General features: G+C 45.8%; 1 protein-coding gene across 2 annotated transcripts in view; it reads right to left on the reverse strand.

Annotated features, from left to right (window-relative positions):
• Nucleotides 1-21,450, reverse strand: part of LOC134896408 (tight junction protein ZO-2-like) — a 113,639-nt gene that overhangs the window by 17,402 nt on the left and 74,787 nt on the right. For both annotated transcript variants that reach the window (XM_063913916.1, XM_063913915.1), the window contains exons 6-7: nt 20,123-20,807; nt 19,772-19,875 (exon numbers count right to left, since the gene is read on the reverse strand). In XM_063913916.1, coding sequence (XP_063769986.1) covers nt 19,772-19,875; nt 20,123-20,807 — 789 coding nt within the window. The remainder of the gene's footprint in view (nt 1-19,771; nt 19,876-20,122; nt 20,808-21,450) is intronic.

Raw genomic sequence — 21,450 nt, forward strand, 5'->3', positions numbered from 1 at the left:
AATTACTCCATATGCCGCTTTGAGTCAGCGTCTCCCGTCCACTGTCGGGTCCACAAGAGCCGCCTAGCAGAAATAGACATAGCGTTTATTCTAGAGCTTAGTAAACAAATGTCTCTCTGAGCATCCCTCATATACAAGGCAGCATCTCTGATTTGCTCCATGGTCATTAGAATGGTATCCCTACCTAAGGTGTCCATCTCCGTAGATAAGGAGTCTGCCCATGCCACGACAGCACTACAAACCCAGGCCGACGCCATGGCTGGCCTAACTATAGTTCCTGAATGTGTGTAAATGTGCTTCATGGTAATTTCCTGCTTGCGATCAGCAGGATCCTTAAGGGAAGCAGTATCCGGAGAAGGCAGTGCCACCTTCTTGGATAAGCGTGTCAGCGCCTTGTCTACTTTAGGCGCAGATTCCCATCGTATCCGATCCTTCTGTGGAAAAGGATACGCCATGAGAATCCTTTTGGGAACATGGAGTCTCCTATCCGGAGATTCCCAAGCCTTTTCGCATAATTCGCTAAGCTCAAATGAGGACGGAAACGTGACCTCAGGCTTTTTCCCTTTATACATGTGAACCCTCGTGTCAGGGACAGGGGGTTCCTCCGTGATATGCAAAACCTCTTTTATGGCAATAATCATGTACCGAATACCTTTTGCCACCTTCGGCTGTAATTTTGCATCCTCATAGTCGACACTAGAGTCGGTATCTGTGTCAGCGACCTGGGATATGGGGCGCTTTTGAGACCCTGAAGGTCCTGGCACCACAGGGACAGGCACGGACTGGCTACCTGACTGATCCCTAGCTTCAGCTTTGTCTAATCTTTTATGCAGGAGATTTACATTTGCATTCAAGACATTCAGCATATCCACCCAGTCCGGTGTCGGCGTTGCCGACGGCGACCTGACATTCAAGCACCCCCCCTCCACATTAAGCGAGCCTTCCTCATCAAACATGTTGACACACCCGTACCGACACACTGCACACACACAGGGAAACTTTTTCTGAAGACAGTATCCCCTGAAAGGCCCTTTGGAGAGACAGAGAGAGAGAGTATGCCAGCACACACCCCAGCGCAACAACCTGGAGAACAACACAGAATGTTTTTCCCCAGCAGCGCTGTATTATACTTTATCCGCCAATTATGTGCCCCCCCCCCCTCTCTTTTTAAACTCCCTTCACCGTGTGTAAGCAGGGGAGAGTCCGGGGAGCTTCCTCTCAGCGTTCTGTGGAGAGAGAAATGGCGCTGGTGAGTGCTGAGGGAGAAGCCCCGCCCCCTCGGCGGTGGGCTTCTGTCCCGCTCAAAATCGTGTAAAATGGCGGGGGCTCAATTATATACATGTACAGTGCCCAGCTGTACATCTATATACCTATTTGCCATCTAAGAGGTGTTATTATTGCTGCCCAGGGCGCACCCCCCCCCCCCCCCCCCCCTGCACCCTGCACCCATACAGTGACCGGAGTGTGTGAGGTGATGTGGAGCAATGACGCACAGCTCCGTGAAGCTGAAGGCTTCTGCCCCCTGAGACGTCTTCTTGCTTCTGTTCTTCTGGCTCTGTGAGGAGAACGGCGGCGTGGCTCCGGGGGTGGACGCCCAGGACGAACCTGTGTTCACCCCCTCTGAAGCTAATGGTGTCCAGTAGCCGAGGAAGCAGATCCTATCAGTTAAGTAGGTCTGCCCCTCTCTCCTCAGTCCCTCGATGCAGGGAGCCTGTTGCCAGCAGTGCTCCCTGTGAAATAAGTAAAAATCCAAACAAAAATGCTTTCTGTAGCAAAGAACTCAAGATAGCTCCCTGCAGTGCGCCCTTCATCTCTGGGCACAGTGTAAAACTGAGGTCTGGAGGAGGGACATAGAGGGAGGAGCCAGTGCACACCCAGAATCCAAAGCTTTCTTAAAGTGCCCCATCTCCTGCGGAGCCCGTCTATTCCCCATGGTCCTTACGGAGTCCCCAGCATCCTCTAGGAAGTTAGAGAAAAAAATGCACCCTAGCGATCAGGTCTGAATTAGGCTCATAGTCAGGTGTATGTTTAACCAATTATACCAGACAGGAGATTATGATCATTTCATATTTAGGTTGAAACAGTCATTAACTGAAACAGCTGTGTAGGAGTGGATGAGGAACAGCCAAACTCTGCTACAAAAGGTGAGACTGTGGAAGACCTTTGGCATGGCAAGACTGAGTACAGCATCAAGACACAAGGTAGTTATACAGCATCAGCAAGGTCTCTCCCAGGCAAAGATTTCAAAGCACACTGGGGTTTCAAGATGCGCTGTTTAAGTTCTTTTGAAAAAGCACAAAGAAACGGGCAATGTTTTGGAACGTAGACAGTCGGCCAAGGAAACGTAGTACATCAGATGAAAGACACATCATGCTTTACTTCTCTTCGAAAACAGAAGATGTCCAGCAGTGCCATCAGCTCAGAACTGTCAGAAACCTGTGGGACCCAGGTACACCCATCTACTTGTCAGAGAAGTCTAGCCAGAAGTGGTCTTCATGGAAGAATTGTGGCCAAAAAGATATACCTTCGACGTGGACACAAAGGCCAAGCGACTTAAATATGCACGAAAATATTGGAATTGGGGTGCAGAAAAAGGCAGCAGGTGATTTGGACTAAGGCAGTGATGGGGAACCTTTGACACTCCAGCTGTTGTTGAACTACACATGGTTAGCATTGCTTTCTTCTTGTTTGTGTGTGCTAGTTCGAATCTCACCACTGTTCTGTTAAATACTTTCTCAGGATATGTCCGTCTACTCGGGTAAAGTTCTAGGCTGAGTCTGGTAGGAGGGGCATAGAGGGAGGAGCCAGTGCACACTACTGATTTCTTAAAATGCCCAAGGCTCCTAGTGGACCCGTCTATACCCCATGGTACTAATGTGGACCCCAGTATCCTCTACGGACTATAAGAAAAGAATTTACCGGTAGGTAATTAAAATCCTTTTTTTGAAGACTGATTCAATATTATGTACAGTCTCAGAAATGCCTTTAAAGGGCATTTTTGTCCCACCAAAGTTGTGTAAGGTCAAAATTCAAATGTTCTATTGGGATACATTCAAATTCTGTTATAGCTGGTTAGATGTTAAATATATTTAAATGCAAATTATTGCAGGTTTGAAATCAACTTAATAAAATTGTATTTGTAAAATATTTAGGCAATTTCAATTTAGACGTATAGCTTATAGCATAGTCCAAATTAGACATTTTGAGAATTTTTGTTTGGCACTCTGTTTGTTCCTGGTAAACTATTCATTATTCTATTTGGTACATATCAGGAAACAGATGACTAAATATTAATCGCAGCTATACTCAAAACTGGGTTAGTACACAAAAAAAAAAAAAAAATTGTGCGCAGGGCCATGTGACCCTGGGGCAAGTGGTGGTGGTGGAAGGTGTGGCTGCAGCCAATCTGTGTAACGTTGCTGGCAACTCTTTCAATCGTTTCCCTACACGATGCACGTTAGGGTGCATCAAACGCCCCGACATTCGGAATGCTTGCTGTCCCTATTCTTAAAATGTACCTTTTTAGCATAGAAACTGTGCAAATTTTTTTTGATGTACGATTTGACTTAGGTGGTCCACCTCCCCACCCAAAAATTGTCTGTATTGTATTGTACTGTACTGTATTATACAAAACAACTAACTTTAGCAAAATGAAGCCAACTTTTGTATGTGTGCCATGAATGCGTGTCTTACATTGATTTAATAACATAAGAACACAATATGGTCACATTCAATATCAGTTTCCATAAACAGCCCTATACTGGCTCAACTAGGACTCTAAACTTTAGCAAAGCAAATTTTGATAAGATGAGGGTATTTTTCAGGGATATTGAATGGGAAGGTTTGTTTTTAGGAAAAAATACTACGGAGAAATGGGAGGTACTAAAATTCCTGCTAGCTAAAAATACACTCAAATTTATTCCTACGAGCAGCAAAAAAAGGAATAAAAATCATAAACCGATGTGGCTTAACAAAAAGATTAAGGAACTTATGGGCAAGAAAAGGCGAGCATTTAAAAAATACAAATCTGACGGGGAAGCAGAGTCATTTCAGCACTATAAGGAATGTAACAAATATGCAAAAAGGAAATAAAAGCGGCTAAAGTAGAAACTGAAAAACTAGTAGCAAAGGAAAGCAAAGCGAATCCCAAAAAATTATTTAAATACATTAATAGCAAGAGATTAAATAAGGAGAGTATAGGCCCTTTAAAAGGCAAGTTGGGAGTCATAAGCAAAAATGATAATGACATAGCGGACACACTAAATGAGTTTTTTTCAACAGTATTTACTAGAGAGGACCCAATTCAGGGACTAACATATAATCTCAATAATGAGAATATCCCACTGATAGGTACTTATTTAAGTGAGGAAGTAGTCTGTGACCGATTAAAACATTTAAAGATTAATAAGTCACCAGGTCCCGATGGTATTCACCCAAGGGTTCTAATGGAGCTTCATTCTGAACTTGCAAAGCCGCTATTTTTGATCTTTAAGGAGTCAGTAATATCAGGTATTGTTCCCAAAGACTGGCGTGTAGCGGAAGTAGTGCCTATATTCAAAAAGGGAAGTAAAGCTGAACCAGGTAATTATAGACCAGTTAGTCTTACATCTATAGTGGGGAAAGTATTGGAAGGTATTCTAAGAGATAGTATTCAGAAGTTCCTTGAAGTCAATAAGGTCATTAAAAGGAATCAACATGGGTTTATGAAGGACAGATCCTGTCAAACCAACTTACTTGGCTTTTATGAAACAGTAAGCGCAAACCTAGATCAGGGGTAAAGAGGTGGATGTAATCTTTTTAGATTTTGCCAAAGCATTCGATACTGTACCACACATGATACTCATCTACAAGCTACAAGAATCAGGGCTAGGAAGCACAATATGCACTTGGGTCAAAAATTGGTTCGATAATAGGGAGCAGTGCATTGTGGTTAATGGATCTTTTTCAACTTGGACTGAAGTGCTAAGTGGTGTGCCGCAAGGCTCAGTATTAGGACCGCTATTGTTCAATATTTTCATTAACGACCTAACAGAAGGTCTAGAGAGCATGGTGTCAATTTTTGCAGATGATACCAAATTGTGTAAAGTTATAAATGCGGAGGGGGATGCTGAGTCGCATCAGAATTACTTCGTTAAATTAGAAGCTTGGGCAGCGAAATGGAGAATGCGCTTCAATACAGACAAGTGTAAGGTAATGCACTGTGGTAACAAGAACAAAAATAACACCTACCTACTAAATGGGGTAAAATTAGGGGATTCTGTACTGGAAAAGGACTTAGGTGTCCTCATAGATAGCAAACTAAGCAGTAGTACCCAAAGTAGGACTGCAGCAAAGAAGGCTAACAAGATATTAGCATGCATAAAACGGGGAATTTATGCTAGGGACGAGAGTATTATACTCCCGTTATATAAATCACTTGTGAGGCCACACCTTGAATACTGTGTACAATTCTGGGCACCTTACTACAAAAAGGATATCCTGGAGCTAGAAAAGGTTCAAAGGCGGGCGACCAAACTAATTAAGGGTACGGAGACGCTGGAATACGAGGAAAGGCTTGCAAGACTAGGCATGTTTACACTGGAAAAGAGGAGATTAAGAGGGGACATGATCAACATTTACAAATATATAAGGGGACAATATACAGATCTTGCGCAGGACCTGTTTTTGGTTAGATCAACACAGAGAACTCGTGGACACTCGCTCAGGTTAGAGGAGAATACGGCGTAAAGGCTTTTTTACGGTAAGGACGATACGTGTTTGGAATTCCCTGCCTGAGGGAGTTGTAATGGCCAATACGGTCAACACCTTTAAGAATGGGTTAGATAAATTCCTAATGGATAAGGATATCCAGGGTTACGGGGCATAGTCACGCACTATGGTTATTATAAAAAAGAGGGGTTAATCGGAAAGGCAGTCAGCAACTTCAGTCAAAATTTTATACAAAATAATCGTGCATAGGAGACCACAAATAGGTTGAACCCGATGGACAATTGTCTTTTTTCAACCTTAGATACTATGTTACTATGTAACATAACAAAGAAAGGGAACAGCATGAAGCCTCATGGGCCTATCGTGGCTGTTCCCATCCAAATCATTAATCAAATCATTATTTCTTTTTCAGATAAAATAAATAGAAATGTATAGAAATAAATAGAAATAAAATAAAATAAATAGAAAAATAGAAATCTTTAATCTTCAGGGGCATGGTGGGCCACAAATATTTCAGATTCTTCAAAATTGGTATGCAACATATCCTTAACAATTCAAAAAAATGTAGCATGGGGACAAATAATTTTTCTTACTTTTAAAAATTCATGGGGCGTTTGATGCACCCTAATGCACGTGCATGATTCACTGTGAAAATTCAAGATCTCTGTTTGAATTTAAGCGTGTGCAATTCCCTGTAAATATCAACCATAAAACAAACAAACAAACAAACAAACAAGGGCAGATACGCAGGACCGCAGGTGTAGACCCAAGGACCAGCTGCTTCTCAGGGGAAGATGATCCTTGGAAAGTGGAGAAAGAAAAAAGTACCAATCAGCTCCTAACTGCCAGTGTATTCAAAATGGCAGTTGGGAGCGGATTAGCTGGCAGTTTCTTTTACTTTACTTTATCACTCTCCAAGGCTTAATAGTCAGCTATGAGTCACCTACTCAAGCCAGTAGCTTAAAGTTCACCATGGGCAACTGCTTGTCCTACATAAACTCTTATCAAATGGACTTTCCTTTATTCTATTTATTACAATTCACACTGTATTGTACACATTACGTAAGGTGCTAAAATAAAAGAGTCAACCCAATTAGCTGTAAAGGGTGCGAAGTGCCACTGCCGCATCATTTAAAAGTCGGCAATGACACCTGATCTTGCACCCATCACAACCTGGATTATGCCTGAATTTGCTCGCTGCCCCATCACTTCTCAGCAAGTTCAGGCCGGCTTATTAGTTTGCCCGCTACCGCGATATCACGGCTAATTGGATTGACCCCTTTGTCTGTGCTTGGGGTAGATGTTTTAGCTGCTCAGTCAGGGTAATTGTGAAATATAGACATAAATAAGCAAACACGTTCTTTATCAAAGAAAGTATCTGCTTATTTACTTATTTTTATTGCATTTACCACATATGATATACTGTACATAATACCTGACATTTCCATAGCTATTAGTATGACATTGTCATATCAGAATCAGATTTATTGGCCAGGTGTACTCACGTACACTAGGAATTTCTTGCGGCACAATGCATTGCCAAGTAGCAACATGAAGGGGGAATATATAGCATACATTATACGTACGAGTTCATACTGCACATTGCAACTGTACGATAGACTCAACATATTAGACATATTATACATATTAGACTTTTTATATATTGTTCAGCTGGTGGACAGCTAGTGGGAAGAAGCTTTTAATGGATCTGGTCGACTTTGCGGGAATGGACCTGTAGCGTCTGCCTGAGGGAAGAGGTTCAAACAGTTTGTGACCTGGGTGCTGCATATCTGCCACGATTTTCTCCGCTCGCTTCTTGACCCATGACTGGTAGAATTCCTGGACAGGAGGGAGGTCAGCCGCAAAGATCTTTTCAGGTGTCCTCACCACCCTTTTGCAGCCTCCGTCCGTCACCCTCATTGGCAGCTCTATACCAGATTGATCGAGGAACAATGGGGGTAATTAAGACCTGATCGCTCGCTAGCGTTTTTTTGCATCGCTGCGCATGCATATGCACTGCAATGCGCAGGCGCATCACACGAGTACAAAGTGGATCGTTGCTGTGCGATGGGTTTTACTAAGAATCCATTCGCACAGCTGATCGCAAGGAGAATGGCAGGAAGAAGGCGTTTGTGGGTGGCAACTGACCACTTTCAGGGAGTGGCTGGAAAAACACAGGCGTGTCCAAGCGTTTGCAGGGCGGGTGTCTGACGTCAATTCCGGCCCCGAACAGGCTGAAGTGATCACAGCGGCTGAGTAAGTCCTGGGCAACTCAGAAACTGCACAAAGTTTTCTTGTACCGCTCGGCTGCAGATGCGATCGCACACTTGCACAGCTAAAATACATTCCCCGGTGGGCGGTGACTATGCGAACACAGGACTTCAAAAAACAGCTAGCGAGCGATCAGATCTGAATTACCCCCATAGCACCGATTCTACGATAGCTGTGTACTAGAGGAGCAGCAGCTTCTGCGGGGTGTTGAATTTCCTGAGTTGCCTCAGAAAGAACATCCGCTGCTGGGCCTACTTTACGACAGTGCATATGTTGAGTCCCCATTTGAGGTCTCTGGAAATTTTTGACCCTAGGAATTTTAAGGAGTCGACCCATGAAACCACGCTGTTGGCTATTACGAGTGGTTGCATCACGTTGGGTTTTCTTCTGCAGTCCACCACCATCTCAACTGTTTTGAGGGGATTTAGGTCAAGGTTGTTCCTGCCGCAACACTGCATTAGCCGCTCCACTTCGCATCTATATGAAGATTCGTTTTCGTCCTTGATTAAGCCGATAATGGTGGTGTCGTCTGCAAATTTTTATAATTTTTACTGATTGCTCAGCCGAGGTGCAGTCATTGGTATATAGAGAGAAGAGCAGGGGGGAGAGGACACATCCTTGAGGGGCCCCCGTGCTGATAGTGTGCCCACTAGACGTGAATGACCCGGCTTTCACCACCTGTTTCCTTGCTGTTAGGAAGTAGACGATCCAGAAGCATGTTGATTCTGGAACCCCTAAGAGAAGGAGTTTCGCTTGCAGGATTGTGTTGAATGCCGAACTGAAGTCGACAAATAGGACTCTCGCATAAGAGCCCGGTCAGTCTAGATATTGTAGGATGTAGTGCAGCCTCAAGTTAACTGCATCCTCAATACTCCTGTTCACTCTGTGTGTCAGCTGCAAGGGGTCTAGGTGAGTGTTAGTCGCTTCTCTCAGGTGGTTCAGGACCAGCCGTTCATACAAACACTTTCATTGCCACAGATGTTCGTGCGGTCGATCTGCAGTTGTTTAGGTCTTTTGCAGCTGCGCTCTTTGCAACCGGGATGATTGTTGAACATTTAAAGCAGGAGGGAACCTTGCATGTCTCCAATGAGGTATTGAAGATCCTGGAGAAGATGGGGGCGAGCTGAACAGCACAGTTCTTTAGGGCAGATGGCGATACACCATCCGGCCTGTGGCTTTCCTAGGTTTGACCCTTCTGAACATTCCTTCTACCTCTTTCTGAGCCACCCGCAGTGCCTGGGAGATGAGACTAGGATAGGGGAGTGGGATGTCCGCTTCACCCAGGACAGGGGTAGGACTGGGACAGGGGGCCTCCTTCTCAAGTCTGCAGTAAAAGTTATACAGCTTGTTCACCAGTTCCTGATGCATGACAGTGGGTTTTCTTGTAGCTGGTTATAGCTTGCATACCTCTCCAAACTGACGTGGAGTCGTTGGCTGAAAGGTTGTTAGCTTGTTGGAGAATTGGATTTTAGCCAGCCTGATTTCGCGTGTCAGGGAGTTCCTGGCCTGTTTGTAAAGGGTACTGTCCCCACTGCTGTATGCCTCCTCCTTGGCCCGACGAAGCTTCCTGAGCTGGGAGTTGAACCAAGGCATGTTGTTATTGAAGGTGCGGACTGTTTTTGTTGGCACTCACGTGCCCTCGCAGAAGCCGATATAGGATGTCACTATAGCAGCCAGGTTGGTGGTAGAAGTTTTAAAAACCCACTAATCTGTGCAGTCAAAACAGGCCTGAAGCTTCAGCCTTGCTTCACTTGTCCAGCGTTTGACGTATCTGAAAACGGGCTCTTCAGTCCTTGAATACTGGATGTATGTGGAGAGGAGGTGGATTATGCAGTGGTCGGAGAGGCCTAGGGCTGCGCGGGAGATGGACCGGTAAGCTGTCTTCATGGAGGTATAGCAGTGGTCCAGGGTTCACCACACCCTGGTATGGCACTTGACTTGCTGCTTGTACTTAGGTAGCTCCTGGCTCAGGTTGGCATTGCTGAAGTCTCCCAGCAGTGAGTCTGTAATATTTGAGTTCTGTATCTGTTATCCTGGTGGCTAGGGCAGGGCATCGTTTGCGCTTTCTTGGGGGGGGGGGGAACACCCCCCAGTACTAAAAAAAATAAGAATTTACTTACCGATAATTCTATTTCTCGTAGTCCGTAGTGGATGCTGGGAACTCCATAAGGACCATGGGGAATAGCGGCTCCGCAGGAGACTGGGCACAAAAGTAAAGCTTTAGGACTACCTGGTGTGCACTGGCTCCTCCCCCTATGACCCTCCTCCAAGCCTCAGTTAGGATACTGTGCCCGGACGAGCGTACACAATAAGGAAGGATTTTGAATCCCGGGTAAGACTCATACCAGCCACACCAATCACACCGTACAACCTGTGATCTGAACCCAGTTAACAGCATGATAACAGAGGAGCCTCTGAAAAGATGGCTCACAACAATAATAACCCGATTTTTGTAACAATAACTATGTACAAGTATTGCAGACAATCCGCACTTGGGATGGGCGCCCAGCATCCACTACGGACTACGAGAAATAGAATTATCGGTAAGTAAATTCTTATTTTCTCTGACGTCCTAGTGGATGCTGGGAACTCCGTAAGGACCATGGGGATTATACCAAAGCTCCCAAACGGGCGGGAGAGTGCGGATGACTCTGCAGCACCGAATGAGAGAACTCCAGGTCCTCCTCAGCCAGGGTATCAAATTTGTAGAATTTAGCAAACGTGTTTGCCCCTGACCAAGTAGCTGCTCGGCAAAGTTGTAAAGCCGAGACCCCTCGGGCAGCCGCCCAAGATGAGCCCACCTTCCTTGTGGAATGGGCTTTTACAGATTTTGGCTGTGGCAGGCCTGCCACAGAATGTGCAAGCTGAATTGTACTACAAATCCAACGAGCAATAGTCTGCTTAGAAGCAGGAGCACCCAGCTTGTTGGGTGCATACAGGATAAACAGCGAATCAGATTTTCTGACTCCAGCCGTCCTGGAAACATATATTTTCAGGGCCCTGACTACGTCCAGCAACTTGGAGTCCTCCAAGTCCCTAGTAGCCGCAGGTACCACAATAGGCTGGTTCAAGTGAAACGCTGAAACCACCTTAGGGAGAAATTGAGAACGAGTCCTCAATTCTGCCCTGTCCGTATGAAAAATTAGGTAAGGGCTTTTATAGGATAAAGCCGCCAATTCTGAGACACGCCTGGCTGAAGCCAGAGCCAACAGCATTACCACTTTCCATGTGAGATATTTTAAGTCCACAGTGGTGAGTGGTTCAAACCAATGTGATTTTAGGAACCCCAAAACTACATTGAGATCCCAAGGTGCCACTGGAGGCACAAAAGGAGGCTGTATATGCAGTACCCCCTTGACAAACGTCTGAACTTCAGGAACTGAAGCCAGTTCTTTCTGGAAGAAAATCGACAGGGCCGAAATTTGAACCTTAATGGACCCTAATTTTAGGCCCATAGACAGTCCTGTTTGCAGGAAATGCAGGAAACGACCCAGTTGAAATTCCTCTGTAGGGGCCTTCCTGGCCTCGCACCACGCAACATATTTACGCCAAATACGGTGATAATGCTGTACGGTTACATCCTTCCTGGCTTTGATCAGGGTAGGGATGACTTCATGCGGAATGCCTTTTTCCTTCAGGATCCGGCGTTCAACCGCCATGCCGTCAAACGCAGCCGCGGTAAGTCTTGGAACAGACAGGGTCCCTGCTGGAGCAGGTCCTTTCTTAGAGGTAGAGGCCACGGGTCCTCTGTGAGCATCTCTTGAAGTTCCGGGTACCAAGTCCTTCTTGGCCAATCCGGAGCCACGAGTATAGTCCTTACTCCTCTCCTTCTTATGATTCTCAGTACCTTGGGTATGAGAGGCAGAGGAGGGAACACATACACTGACTGGTACACCCACGGTGTTACCAGAGCGTCCACAGCTATTGCCTGAGGGTCCCTTGACCTGGCGCAATACCCGTCTAGTTTTTTGTTGAGGCGGGACGCCATCATGTCCACCTTTGGTTTTTCCCAACGGTTCACAATCATGTGGAAGACTTCTGGGTGAAGTCCCCACTCTCCCGGGTGGAGGTCGTGTCTGCTGAGGAAGTCTGCTTCCCAGTTGTCCACTCCCAGAATGAACACTGCTGACAGTGCTATCACATGATTTTCCGCCCAGCGAAGAATCCTTGCAACTTCTGCCATTGCCCTCCTGCTTCTTGTGCCGCCCTGTCTGTTTACGTGGGCGACTGCCGTGATGTTGTCTGACTGGATCAGCACCGGCTGACCTTGAAGCAGAGGTCTTGCTAGGCTTAGAGCATTGTTCCTTGGTGACAAGATTATCCGCTGATGCATCTGAAGATGCGACCCAGACCATTTGTCTAGCAGATCCCACTGGAAGGTTCTTGCGTGGAATCTGCCGAATGGGATTGCTTCGTAAGAAGCCACCATCTTTCCCAGGACTCTTGTGCATTGATGCACTGAGACTTGGCCTGGTTTTAGGAGATTTCTGACTAGTTCGGATAACTCCCTGGCTTTCTCCTCCGGGAGAAACACCTTTTTCTGGACTGTGTCCAGGATCATCCCTAGGAATAGAAGTCGTGTCGTCAGGATCAGCTGCGATTTTGGAATATTGAGAATCCAACCGTGCTGGCGCAGCACTATCTGAGATAGTGCTACTCCGACTTCCAACTGTTCCCTGGATCTTGCCCTTATCAGGAGATCGTCCAAGTAAGGGATAACTAAAACTCCCTTCATTCGAAGGAGTATCATCATTTCGGCCATTACCTTGGTAAAGACCCGGGGTGCCGTGGACAATCCAAACGGCAGCGTCTGAAACTGATAGTGACAGTTCTGTACCACAAACCTGAGGTACCCTTGGTGAGAAGGGTAAATTGGGACATGTAGGTAAGCATCTTTGATGTTCAGAGACACCATATAGTCCCCTTCTTCCAGGTTTGCAATCACTGCTCTGAGTGACTCCATCTTGAATTTGAACCTTTGTATGTAAGTGTTCAAGGATTTTAGGTTTAAAATTGGTCTCACCGAGCCGTCCGGCTTCGGTACCACAAATAGTGTGGAATAGTACCCCTTTCCCTGTTGTAGGAGGGGTACCTTGATTATCACCTGCTGGGAATATAGCTTGTGAATGGCTTCCCATACTGCCTCCCTGTTTGAGGGAGACGTCGGTAAAGCAGACTTTAGAAAACGGCGAGGGGGAGACGTCTCGAATTCCAATTTGTACCCCTGAGATACCACCTGAAGGATCCAGGGGTCCACTTGCGAGTGGGCCCACTGCGCACTGAACTTCTTGAGACGGGCCCCCACCTTGCCTGAGTCCGCTTGTAAAGCCCCAGCGTCATGCTGAGGACTTTGCGGAGGCGGGAGAGGGCTTTTGTTCCTGGGAACTGGCTGTTTGTTGCAGCCTTTTTCCTCTCCCTCTGCCACGGGGCATAAATGAGGTGCCTTTTGCCCGCTTGCCCTTATGGGGCCGAAAGGACTGCGCCTGATAATACGGCGTCTTCTTAGGTTGAGAAGCTACCTGGGGTAAAAATGTGGATTTTCCAGCAGTTGCCGTGGCTACCAGGTCTGATAGACCTACCCCAAATAACTCCCCCCCCCCCCTTATAAGGCAATACTTCCATGTGCCTTTTAGAATCCGCATCACCTGACCACTGCCGCGTCCATAAACCTCTTCTTGCAGAAATGGACAGCGCGCTTACTCTTGATGCCAGTCGGCAAATATCCCTCTGTGCATCACGCATATATAGAAATGCATCCTTCAAATGCTCTATAGTCAGTAATATACTGTCCCTATCTAGGGTATCAATATTTTCAGTCAGGGAATCCGACCACGCCAGGCCCGCACTGCACATCCAGGCAGAGGCGATTGCTGGTCGCAGTATAACACCCGTGTGAGTGTATATACATTTTAGGATATTCTCCAGCTTTCTATCGGCAGGTTCCTTTAGGGCGGCCGTATCAGGAGAGGGTAGTGCTACCTGTTTAGACAAGCGTGTGAGCGCTTTATCCACCCTAGGGGGTGTTTCCCAACGTGCCCTATCCTCTGGCGGGAAAGGGTACGATGCCAATAACCTTTTAGGAATTATCAGTTTTTTATCGGGGGAAACCCACGCCTATTCCTTCCATAAGCTCATCCACTCAGGTGTCGACTCCCTAGGGGGTGACAACTCTATAATAAGCAATTGCTCCGCCTCCATCTCATTTTCCTCCTCAAACATGTCAACACAATCGTACCGACACACCGCACACACACAGGGAATGCTCTGATAGAGGACAGGACCCCACTAGCCCTTTGGGGAGACAGAGGGAGAGTATGCCAGCACACACCAGAGCGCTATATATAGACAGGAATACCACTATAAAATGTGCTTTTCCCTTTATAGCTGCTGTTAGTATCAAAACTGCGCCAAATTAGTGCCCCCCTCTCTTTTTTACCCTTTTCTGTAGTGCAGGACTGCAGGGGAGAGTCAGGGAGACGTCCTTCCAGCGGAGCTGTGATGGAAAATGGCGCCCGTGTGCTGAGATAGGCTCCGCCCCCTTCTCGGCGGCCTTTTCTCCCGCTTTTTGGTGAGTTCTGGCAGGGGTTAAAATACATCCATATAGCCCTGGGGGGTTATATGTGGTGTATTTATGCCAGCCAAGGTGTTTACATTGCTGCTCAGGGCGCCCCCCCCCTAGCGCCCTGCACCCTCAGTGACCGAAGTGTGCCTGAGTAACAATGGCGCACAGCTGCAGTGCTGTGCGCTACCTTGTTGAAGACTGATGTCTTCTGCCGCCGATTTTTCCGGACCTCTTCTTGCTTCTGGCTCTGTAAGGGGGCCGGCGGCGCGGCTCTGGGACCGAGCTCCGAGGCTGGGCCTGTGTTCGGTCCCTCTGGAGCTAATGGTGTCCAGTAGCCTAAGAAGCCCAAGCTACCACCACTTAGGTAGGTTCGCTTCTTCTCCCCTTAGTCCCTCGATGCAGTGAGCCTGTTGCCAGCAGGTCTCACTGAAAATAAAAAACCTAAAACTAAACTTTCACTAAGAAGCTCAGGAGAGCCCCTAGTGTGCACCCTTCTCGGCCAGGCACAAAAATCTAACTGAGGCTTGGAGGAGGGTCATAGGGGGAGGAGCCAGTGCACACCAGGTAGTCCTAAAGCTTTACTTTTGTGCCCAGTCTCCTGCGGAGCCGCTATTCCCCATGGTCCTTACGGAGTTCCCAGCATCCACTAGGACGTCAGAGAAATAAAGTGCATCACCCTAGGCGCTGTAGCTGCCGGACTCAATCCCACTAAGAAAAGTTTCACTCTACTTAACAAATCACACAGAAATACACAAAAATGGTGGATGCAAGCCACAGGCGCTCTGGATGGATAATACTTCCCTCTGGTATAAAGGAGGTGATGTAGATGTAATGAAGATAATTTTTCTTTATACTAAATTTCAACCTTGGATACGATCATCAACGCTCAAAAGGGTATGAAACAGAACAGAAATACATCATAGTGTAATATGTCCACAACATAAATGATGAAAGTCCCACATATGACTCCAAATAATTAGTTTATTTCATTTGCGTGAGTTCGGTACGCCATCTAGAATTTCTTGATTTGCTTCATTCAACACATATTATTTGGAGTCATGTGTGGGATTTTTTCATCATTTAGGTTGTGGACATATTACACTATGATGCGTTTCTGTTCTGTTTCATATCCCTTTGAGCGTTGATGATCGGTGGGGGGAGTAGAACGGGTTGCAGTTAATGATGAGTGTCTCCAATTGCTTGATTTACTTAGGATCGTAACGTTGGAGCACCACCCTTCGTTTATGTAGAAGCAGATGCCTTATGCTGACTGACCAGACCATTCTCACATTCTTCATTACATTAAGTTTGCGCTCTATAATTTGCTAATAGATTTAACTAGTAAATGATTCAAAACAAAAGGCTTTTTAAGAACCGTTGGTGAGAACATGAAATGGGATACATGGGAAAATAATCGGAAGTATATGAATAAATAGAAAAGCAAGCTATGCAGTGGGACAATGACTCTGTCATTTAGTCAAGAAATCAATATGTTAAGTTCATATCTCTTTTATCCATCTCTTCGCTCCCATTTCCTGGCAGTCGCCACTAATGTCAGTTGAATCATTTGCAAAGGTGCGTGGAGAATCTGATTCAACAGATAGTCTATTACTTTAAAATGAAACAAAAAAAAAAAAAAAGAAGAACGACACAGATTCCCTACAGAGAAATATTAAAAGATCAAAAAAAAAAAGGTTATTCCTGATATCAGTACAAGAGTTTAAAGGCACCAATGAAGAATCTTAAGATTGTTTCAGTGATATTGTAACAGTTTCATTCTTTTTATGCTTCTTGTGATTTATTATTTTTTTCTAAATGTTATTGAAGGATTTAAAATAGGAATATAATACCTACCGGAAATTCCTCTTCTCGTAGTCCGTAGGGGATACTGGGATGTATTAGTACCATGGGGTATAGATCGGGTCCATTGGAGCTTGGCACTTTAAGAACTGTTCAGTGTGTGCTGGCTCCTAAACTCTATGCCCCTCCTGCAGACTCAGTCCAGGAAAACGGTGCCCGAGGAGACGGACATACCTTGAGAGAAGGAAAACATACAACAGCAGCGGTAAGGCAACGAACCAACACACAAGAGTAATAAAGGATAGCTGCGCTAACCAGAACGTAAGATAGCAACGCTAACAAGAACAAAGAATAGCAACGCTAACCAGAACAGGAACAGGGACAGCAACAGCAGACCCAACCAAGAAGAAACTTACAACCAGGTAAGCAGGAAACACGAAGCACTGAGGTGGTCACCCAGTATCCCCTACAAACTACAAGAAAAGGAATTACCGGTAGGTATTAAATTCCTATTTTCTCTAACGTCCTAGGGGATACTGGGATGGATTAGTACCATGGGGAAGTCCCAAAGCTCCCAGAATGGGTGGGAGAATGCCGAGACCCCTGTAAATCCGCCTGACCAAACTGAAGGTCTTCACCGGCCAAGGTATCGAACTTATAAAACCTTACAAACGTGTTCGAACCAGACCAAGTAGCAGCTCAGCACAACTGCAAAGCCGAGACACCACGGGCAGCTGCCCAGAAAGAACCCACTGACCTAGCAGGACATCCAATTTTGGTAGCGTCATAAAGGACAAAGAGGGAGTCAGACTTCCTGTGACGAGCTGTCCTTTTGACGTAAATCCTCAAAGCTTGACTTGAAGAATCTGTGAGGAGGGAGTGCTTGAAATTCCAACTGGTAACCCTGGGATATGAGGTGCCTCACTCAAGAGTCCCGGAAGGATTCCATCCACACCTGGGCGAAATATTGTAGTCGAGCACCCTCCTGAAAGTCCCCCTGCAGCTGGGGCCAACAGTCACGCAAAGGGCTTAGTGGAGGAGGATCTGGAGGCTTGGTCCAGAGATTTGCATGGTTTGCAGGATTTGGCTCTATTTCCGCTTGCTGCATTTGAGGCACCTCTGGCTCTGCCTCTATACCTGGCCACACTAAAGGACTGAAGAGAGGGCCCTGGATAGGGATGTCTAGCCGGAGGCGCAGCAGTTGGCAGATAGGTAGACTTACCCACTGTTGCTTGAGAAATCCACTTGTTTATTTCTTCCCCAAACAAGGCATCCCCTGTAAAAGGAAGATTTTCTACGCCCTTCTTGGAATCAGCATCCGCTATCCACTGACGTAGCCACAGAGCTCTGCAAGCGGAGACCGCCATAGCGGTGGAATGGACATTAATGAGGCCTATCTCCTTAATCACCTCACTAATGAAATTAGCAGCATCTTGGATATGTTGCAGTAGAGTCAGGATCTCATCCTGAGGCAGAGTGTCAAACCCACCAATTATATTACCAGACCATTTGACCATGGCCCTCGTGATCCAACCGCAAGCAACACCTACAGCGCGACACCTACTGCAGTGTAAATGGATTTGAGTGTAGTCTCAATTTTACGGTCAGCAGGGTCTGTAAGAGAGATAGCAATAGGTACAGAGAGCACAATCTTACGCGACAGCCTGGACACTGAGGTATCAAGAATCAGAGGGTTCTCCCATACCTTCCTATCCTCAGGTGGGAAAGGGAAGGAATTCAGCAACAGTTTAGGGGTTTCAAATTGCCAGGATTGACCTACGCCTCTTTAAAGAGAGATTAATTCCTTGGAAATAGTAAAAAGGTGGCAGTAGATTTTGGTTTTATATTTAAACACCCCCCCCCCCCCCCCCAAAAAAAAAAAACACACTCTTCATCAGGTTCTGTCTCCTTATTTAGTATGTTGAGGACTTCTCTAATAGAATAAATTAGGGCCTCCACGCCCTGTGACAGAGTATTGTCACCTTCCATGTCCACTTCACCTTCATCCAAATCTGGCATTTCATTTTCAGAGTCAGATTGGAGTAAATGTGGGAGTGTGCGTTTATGTGAGACCAGCAGGGAGGGACTGAGCAGCCTGTCTGTGGTCAGCAGCCTTGACTAAAAATAATCATCCACAGATTTCTTTAGGATCTGACTTAACTGTCTGGCAGTAGCCAACTCAGTATTAATATTAGATATCATTCCTTTAAATGACTCTAACCACTCTGGCTCCTGTATGCTGCTACCCTGAGAAGGGAGAGAGCATGAAGTACATAGGAGAGATCCCCCCGGAGAAGGGGAAAACTTTGTGTTGCATGAGGGAGACGCAGCCTTTTTGCCAGACATTCTGATACAGCAGAAAACACACACAATATTAGTGAAATAGCACAGTTCAGTGAAAGAACACAAAAAACCCCAGACAGCCCGAATGGAGTGATATAAAGAGTAATGAGACCAGCACACAATGCCACACAGTCAAAGCAATGCTCTGCTGGGCATAAACCAGAGCCTTAGATAAGGCTGGTGGCTTTTGTAATTATTTATATACCCCCCCTCCTTTCTATAAATCCCCCTGGTACCAGTACAAGGCGATGTAGCAGGGTCTGTGGAGGAGCAGCGCGTTGTATGCAGCCTGGAGATCAGCATCCGCTGGAAATGGCACCTCTGAGACGCTGGTCCCGTTCTCCGGAAGCCCCGCCCCCATAATGGCGCACGGTCCCTCTACAAACGTTTATACTGGCTTTATCTTATTTTATGTGTAAAACGGAGTTAAAACCCCTTTTATCATCAGCGCCAGTGTGGGTGTTCTCAGCGGGCACCGCAGTCAGATGCCCACCGCGCCCTTATGCCGCCACTGTCACCGGGGACCCGCTAACCGAGAACCCGGTGTCTGTACTCACTGCACCGCGACTTCAGCATCTGTTTGGGGTGGCGGAATGCAGTCGGCGTGTGTGCACACCCTGGGGGCATGTGAAACAGCGCCTCAGGAGCTTTCGTCCTGTCAGCATGGATCCGGACCGTTAACCCTGTAAGAAGTTGGTTCAGTCCCCCACCTAAGTCCCACGACGCAGGCAGACTGGTGCCAGCCAGTATTGCCTGAAAATAATATACTAAAATAAGTTTTTGAAGAAAAACACCCTTGGAGCCCCAGAGAATGCACCTGGCTCCTCGGGCACATTTTTCTAAACAGAGTCTGCAGGAGGGGCAGAGACACGAGGAGCCAGCACACACTGAACATTTCTTAAAGTGCCAGGCTCCAATGGACTCGATCTATAGCCCATGGTACTAATCCATCCCAGTATCCCCTACGTTAGAGAAAATCATAATAGCCTAACACTGAATGTTATTTACCATTACATCTAGGCCACAATAAGATAGAAGTCCCACTGAACAACAATACATATCAAGAAAACCAGATGAATAAACTACCTTGAGAACAATATCTCCTTCATGCAAATTCCCATCTTTGGCTGCTAACCCAGTGTTTGTCAATCCCTTTATGTAAATCTGACTTCCAAGACGAAGGCCATATTCTGGAAGACAAAAATAAATAATGGAAATTTCAATTACATTTTAAACACATAGTGGGAGGAGCTGTATCAAACCTTGGAGAGAGATAAAGTGGAGAAAGATCAAGTACCAACCAATCAGCTCCTGTCATTTTTTAAACATAACCTGTAAAATGACTTAGAAGCCGAGTGACCCTCACTTTATCTCTCTTCACTATCTCTCTACAAGCTTTGCTATATCTCCCCCAATCGGATAATAATGAAAACTTACCCTCATTTGATTTTTTCTTTGTCAATAGAACATTGGTAGTTTTGCCTGAATCACCATAAGCTTGAGGGGATGGACTACGGGACTGAAGTCTGTCTCGACTATGACTTTTCTGCATTTCTTTATCATATTTACGCTCAGGTGAAGCTCTTCTGTCATAGCCACGGTCTGGACTATAACGTGCATTTCGGTCATACAAGTCATCTCTATCCAAGGTTCTTCCACGACTGCTATCTCTTCCATAGGTACGTGGGTCATCTAAGTCACGATCAAGGCTCCTACCACGGCTAGTTTCCCTTCTGTACCCACGATCTTCATCCAGACCACGGTCTATGCTTCTGCCACGACTGCGTTCTCTTTTATATGCCGGGTCCTCATTTAAACCACGATCTATACTTCTGCCACGGCTATGGTCTTGCCCAAGTCCATAACCCACATTAAGGTCCTGGTCTACGCTTTTTGCTCGGGTTGCATAAACTCTTTGATCTCTTTCATAATAAGGCCCTCTTTCTTGGTCCCTTCTGAAGCCTCTGTCAGGACTTGGATCTCTACTTCGGGATCCACCATATCCACTCCTATCACTGTATGCAGGTCTGCTCTCAAACTCTGAGTAGTCATCCATTATATCCAACGCTGGCTCAGATTTGCTTGGGGCAACCATTTGTACCTTTCTTGGTCTTCGAACTACCTGTAAATTGTAAATCGAGCTTTAGATTTTTTGTATAAAACCAAAAACCACCTTTAAAAATAAATAAATTGTAAATAGTTTTTTTGTGGCTCATATTGCAGGAATTTTCCATTTTTATTTTATTTGCAAACAAGTGAAGATAAACCTTTGTTCCGAGACCTCAGATTGTCCTGAAAAAAATGCCAATAAGGGCTGGATCACAGCTAACTGGATAACCACCAGGGATGGGGGGGGGGGGGGGGGGGGGGGGGGATCAACTAACCACAAATCACCACCATAGTCTTATAAACAGCATCTTTGTTCTAGTTAACCACTCAGATTCTGGTTGCAACTTTGATATATATAATGGTTTGTTTTGTTTTTTTCTCTCTCTCTCAAGTTCTGGGTTGGCATGCTTGCTTAACAGTATTTCATTCCAATAAGTTGTGTATAGGACACTATTTAAATAAACTTTACACAAAGATTCAATCTTTCTACGTAAACTAATAAGGCAGAGTACTTCCCTAGCACAATATATCTTGTTTGCTGTATGCATTGTATGCTATTCTAGCATATCCTAATGTTTCAGAGAGAGAGAGAGAGAGAGAGAGAGAGAGAGAGAGAGAGAGAGAGAGAGAGAGAGAGAGAGAGAGAAGATAGATAG

This window comes from Pseudophryne corroboree, chromosome 1 (genome assembly GCF_028390025.1).
Source record: "Pseudophryne corroboree isolate aPseCor3 chromosome 1, aPseCor3.hap2, whole genome shotgun sequence".
NCBI classification, from domain to species: Eukaryota; Metazoa; Chordata; class Amphibia; order Anura; family Myobatrachidae; genus Pseudophryne; species Pseudophryne corroboree.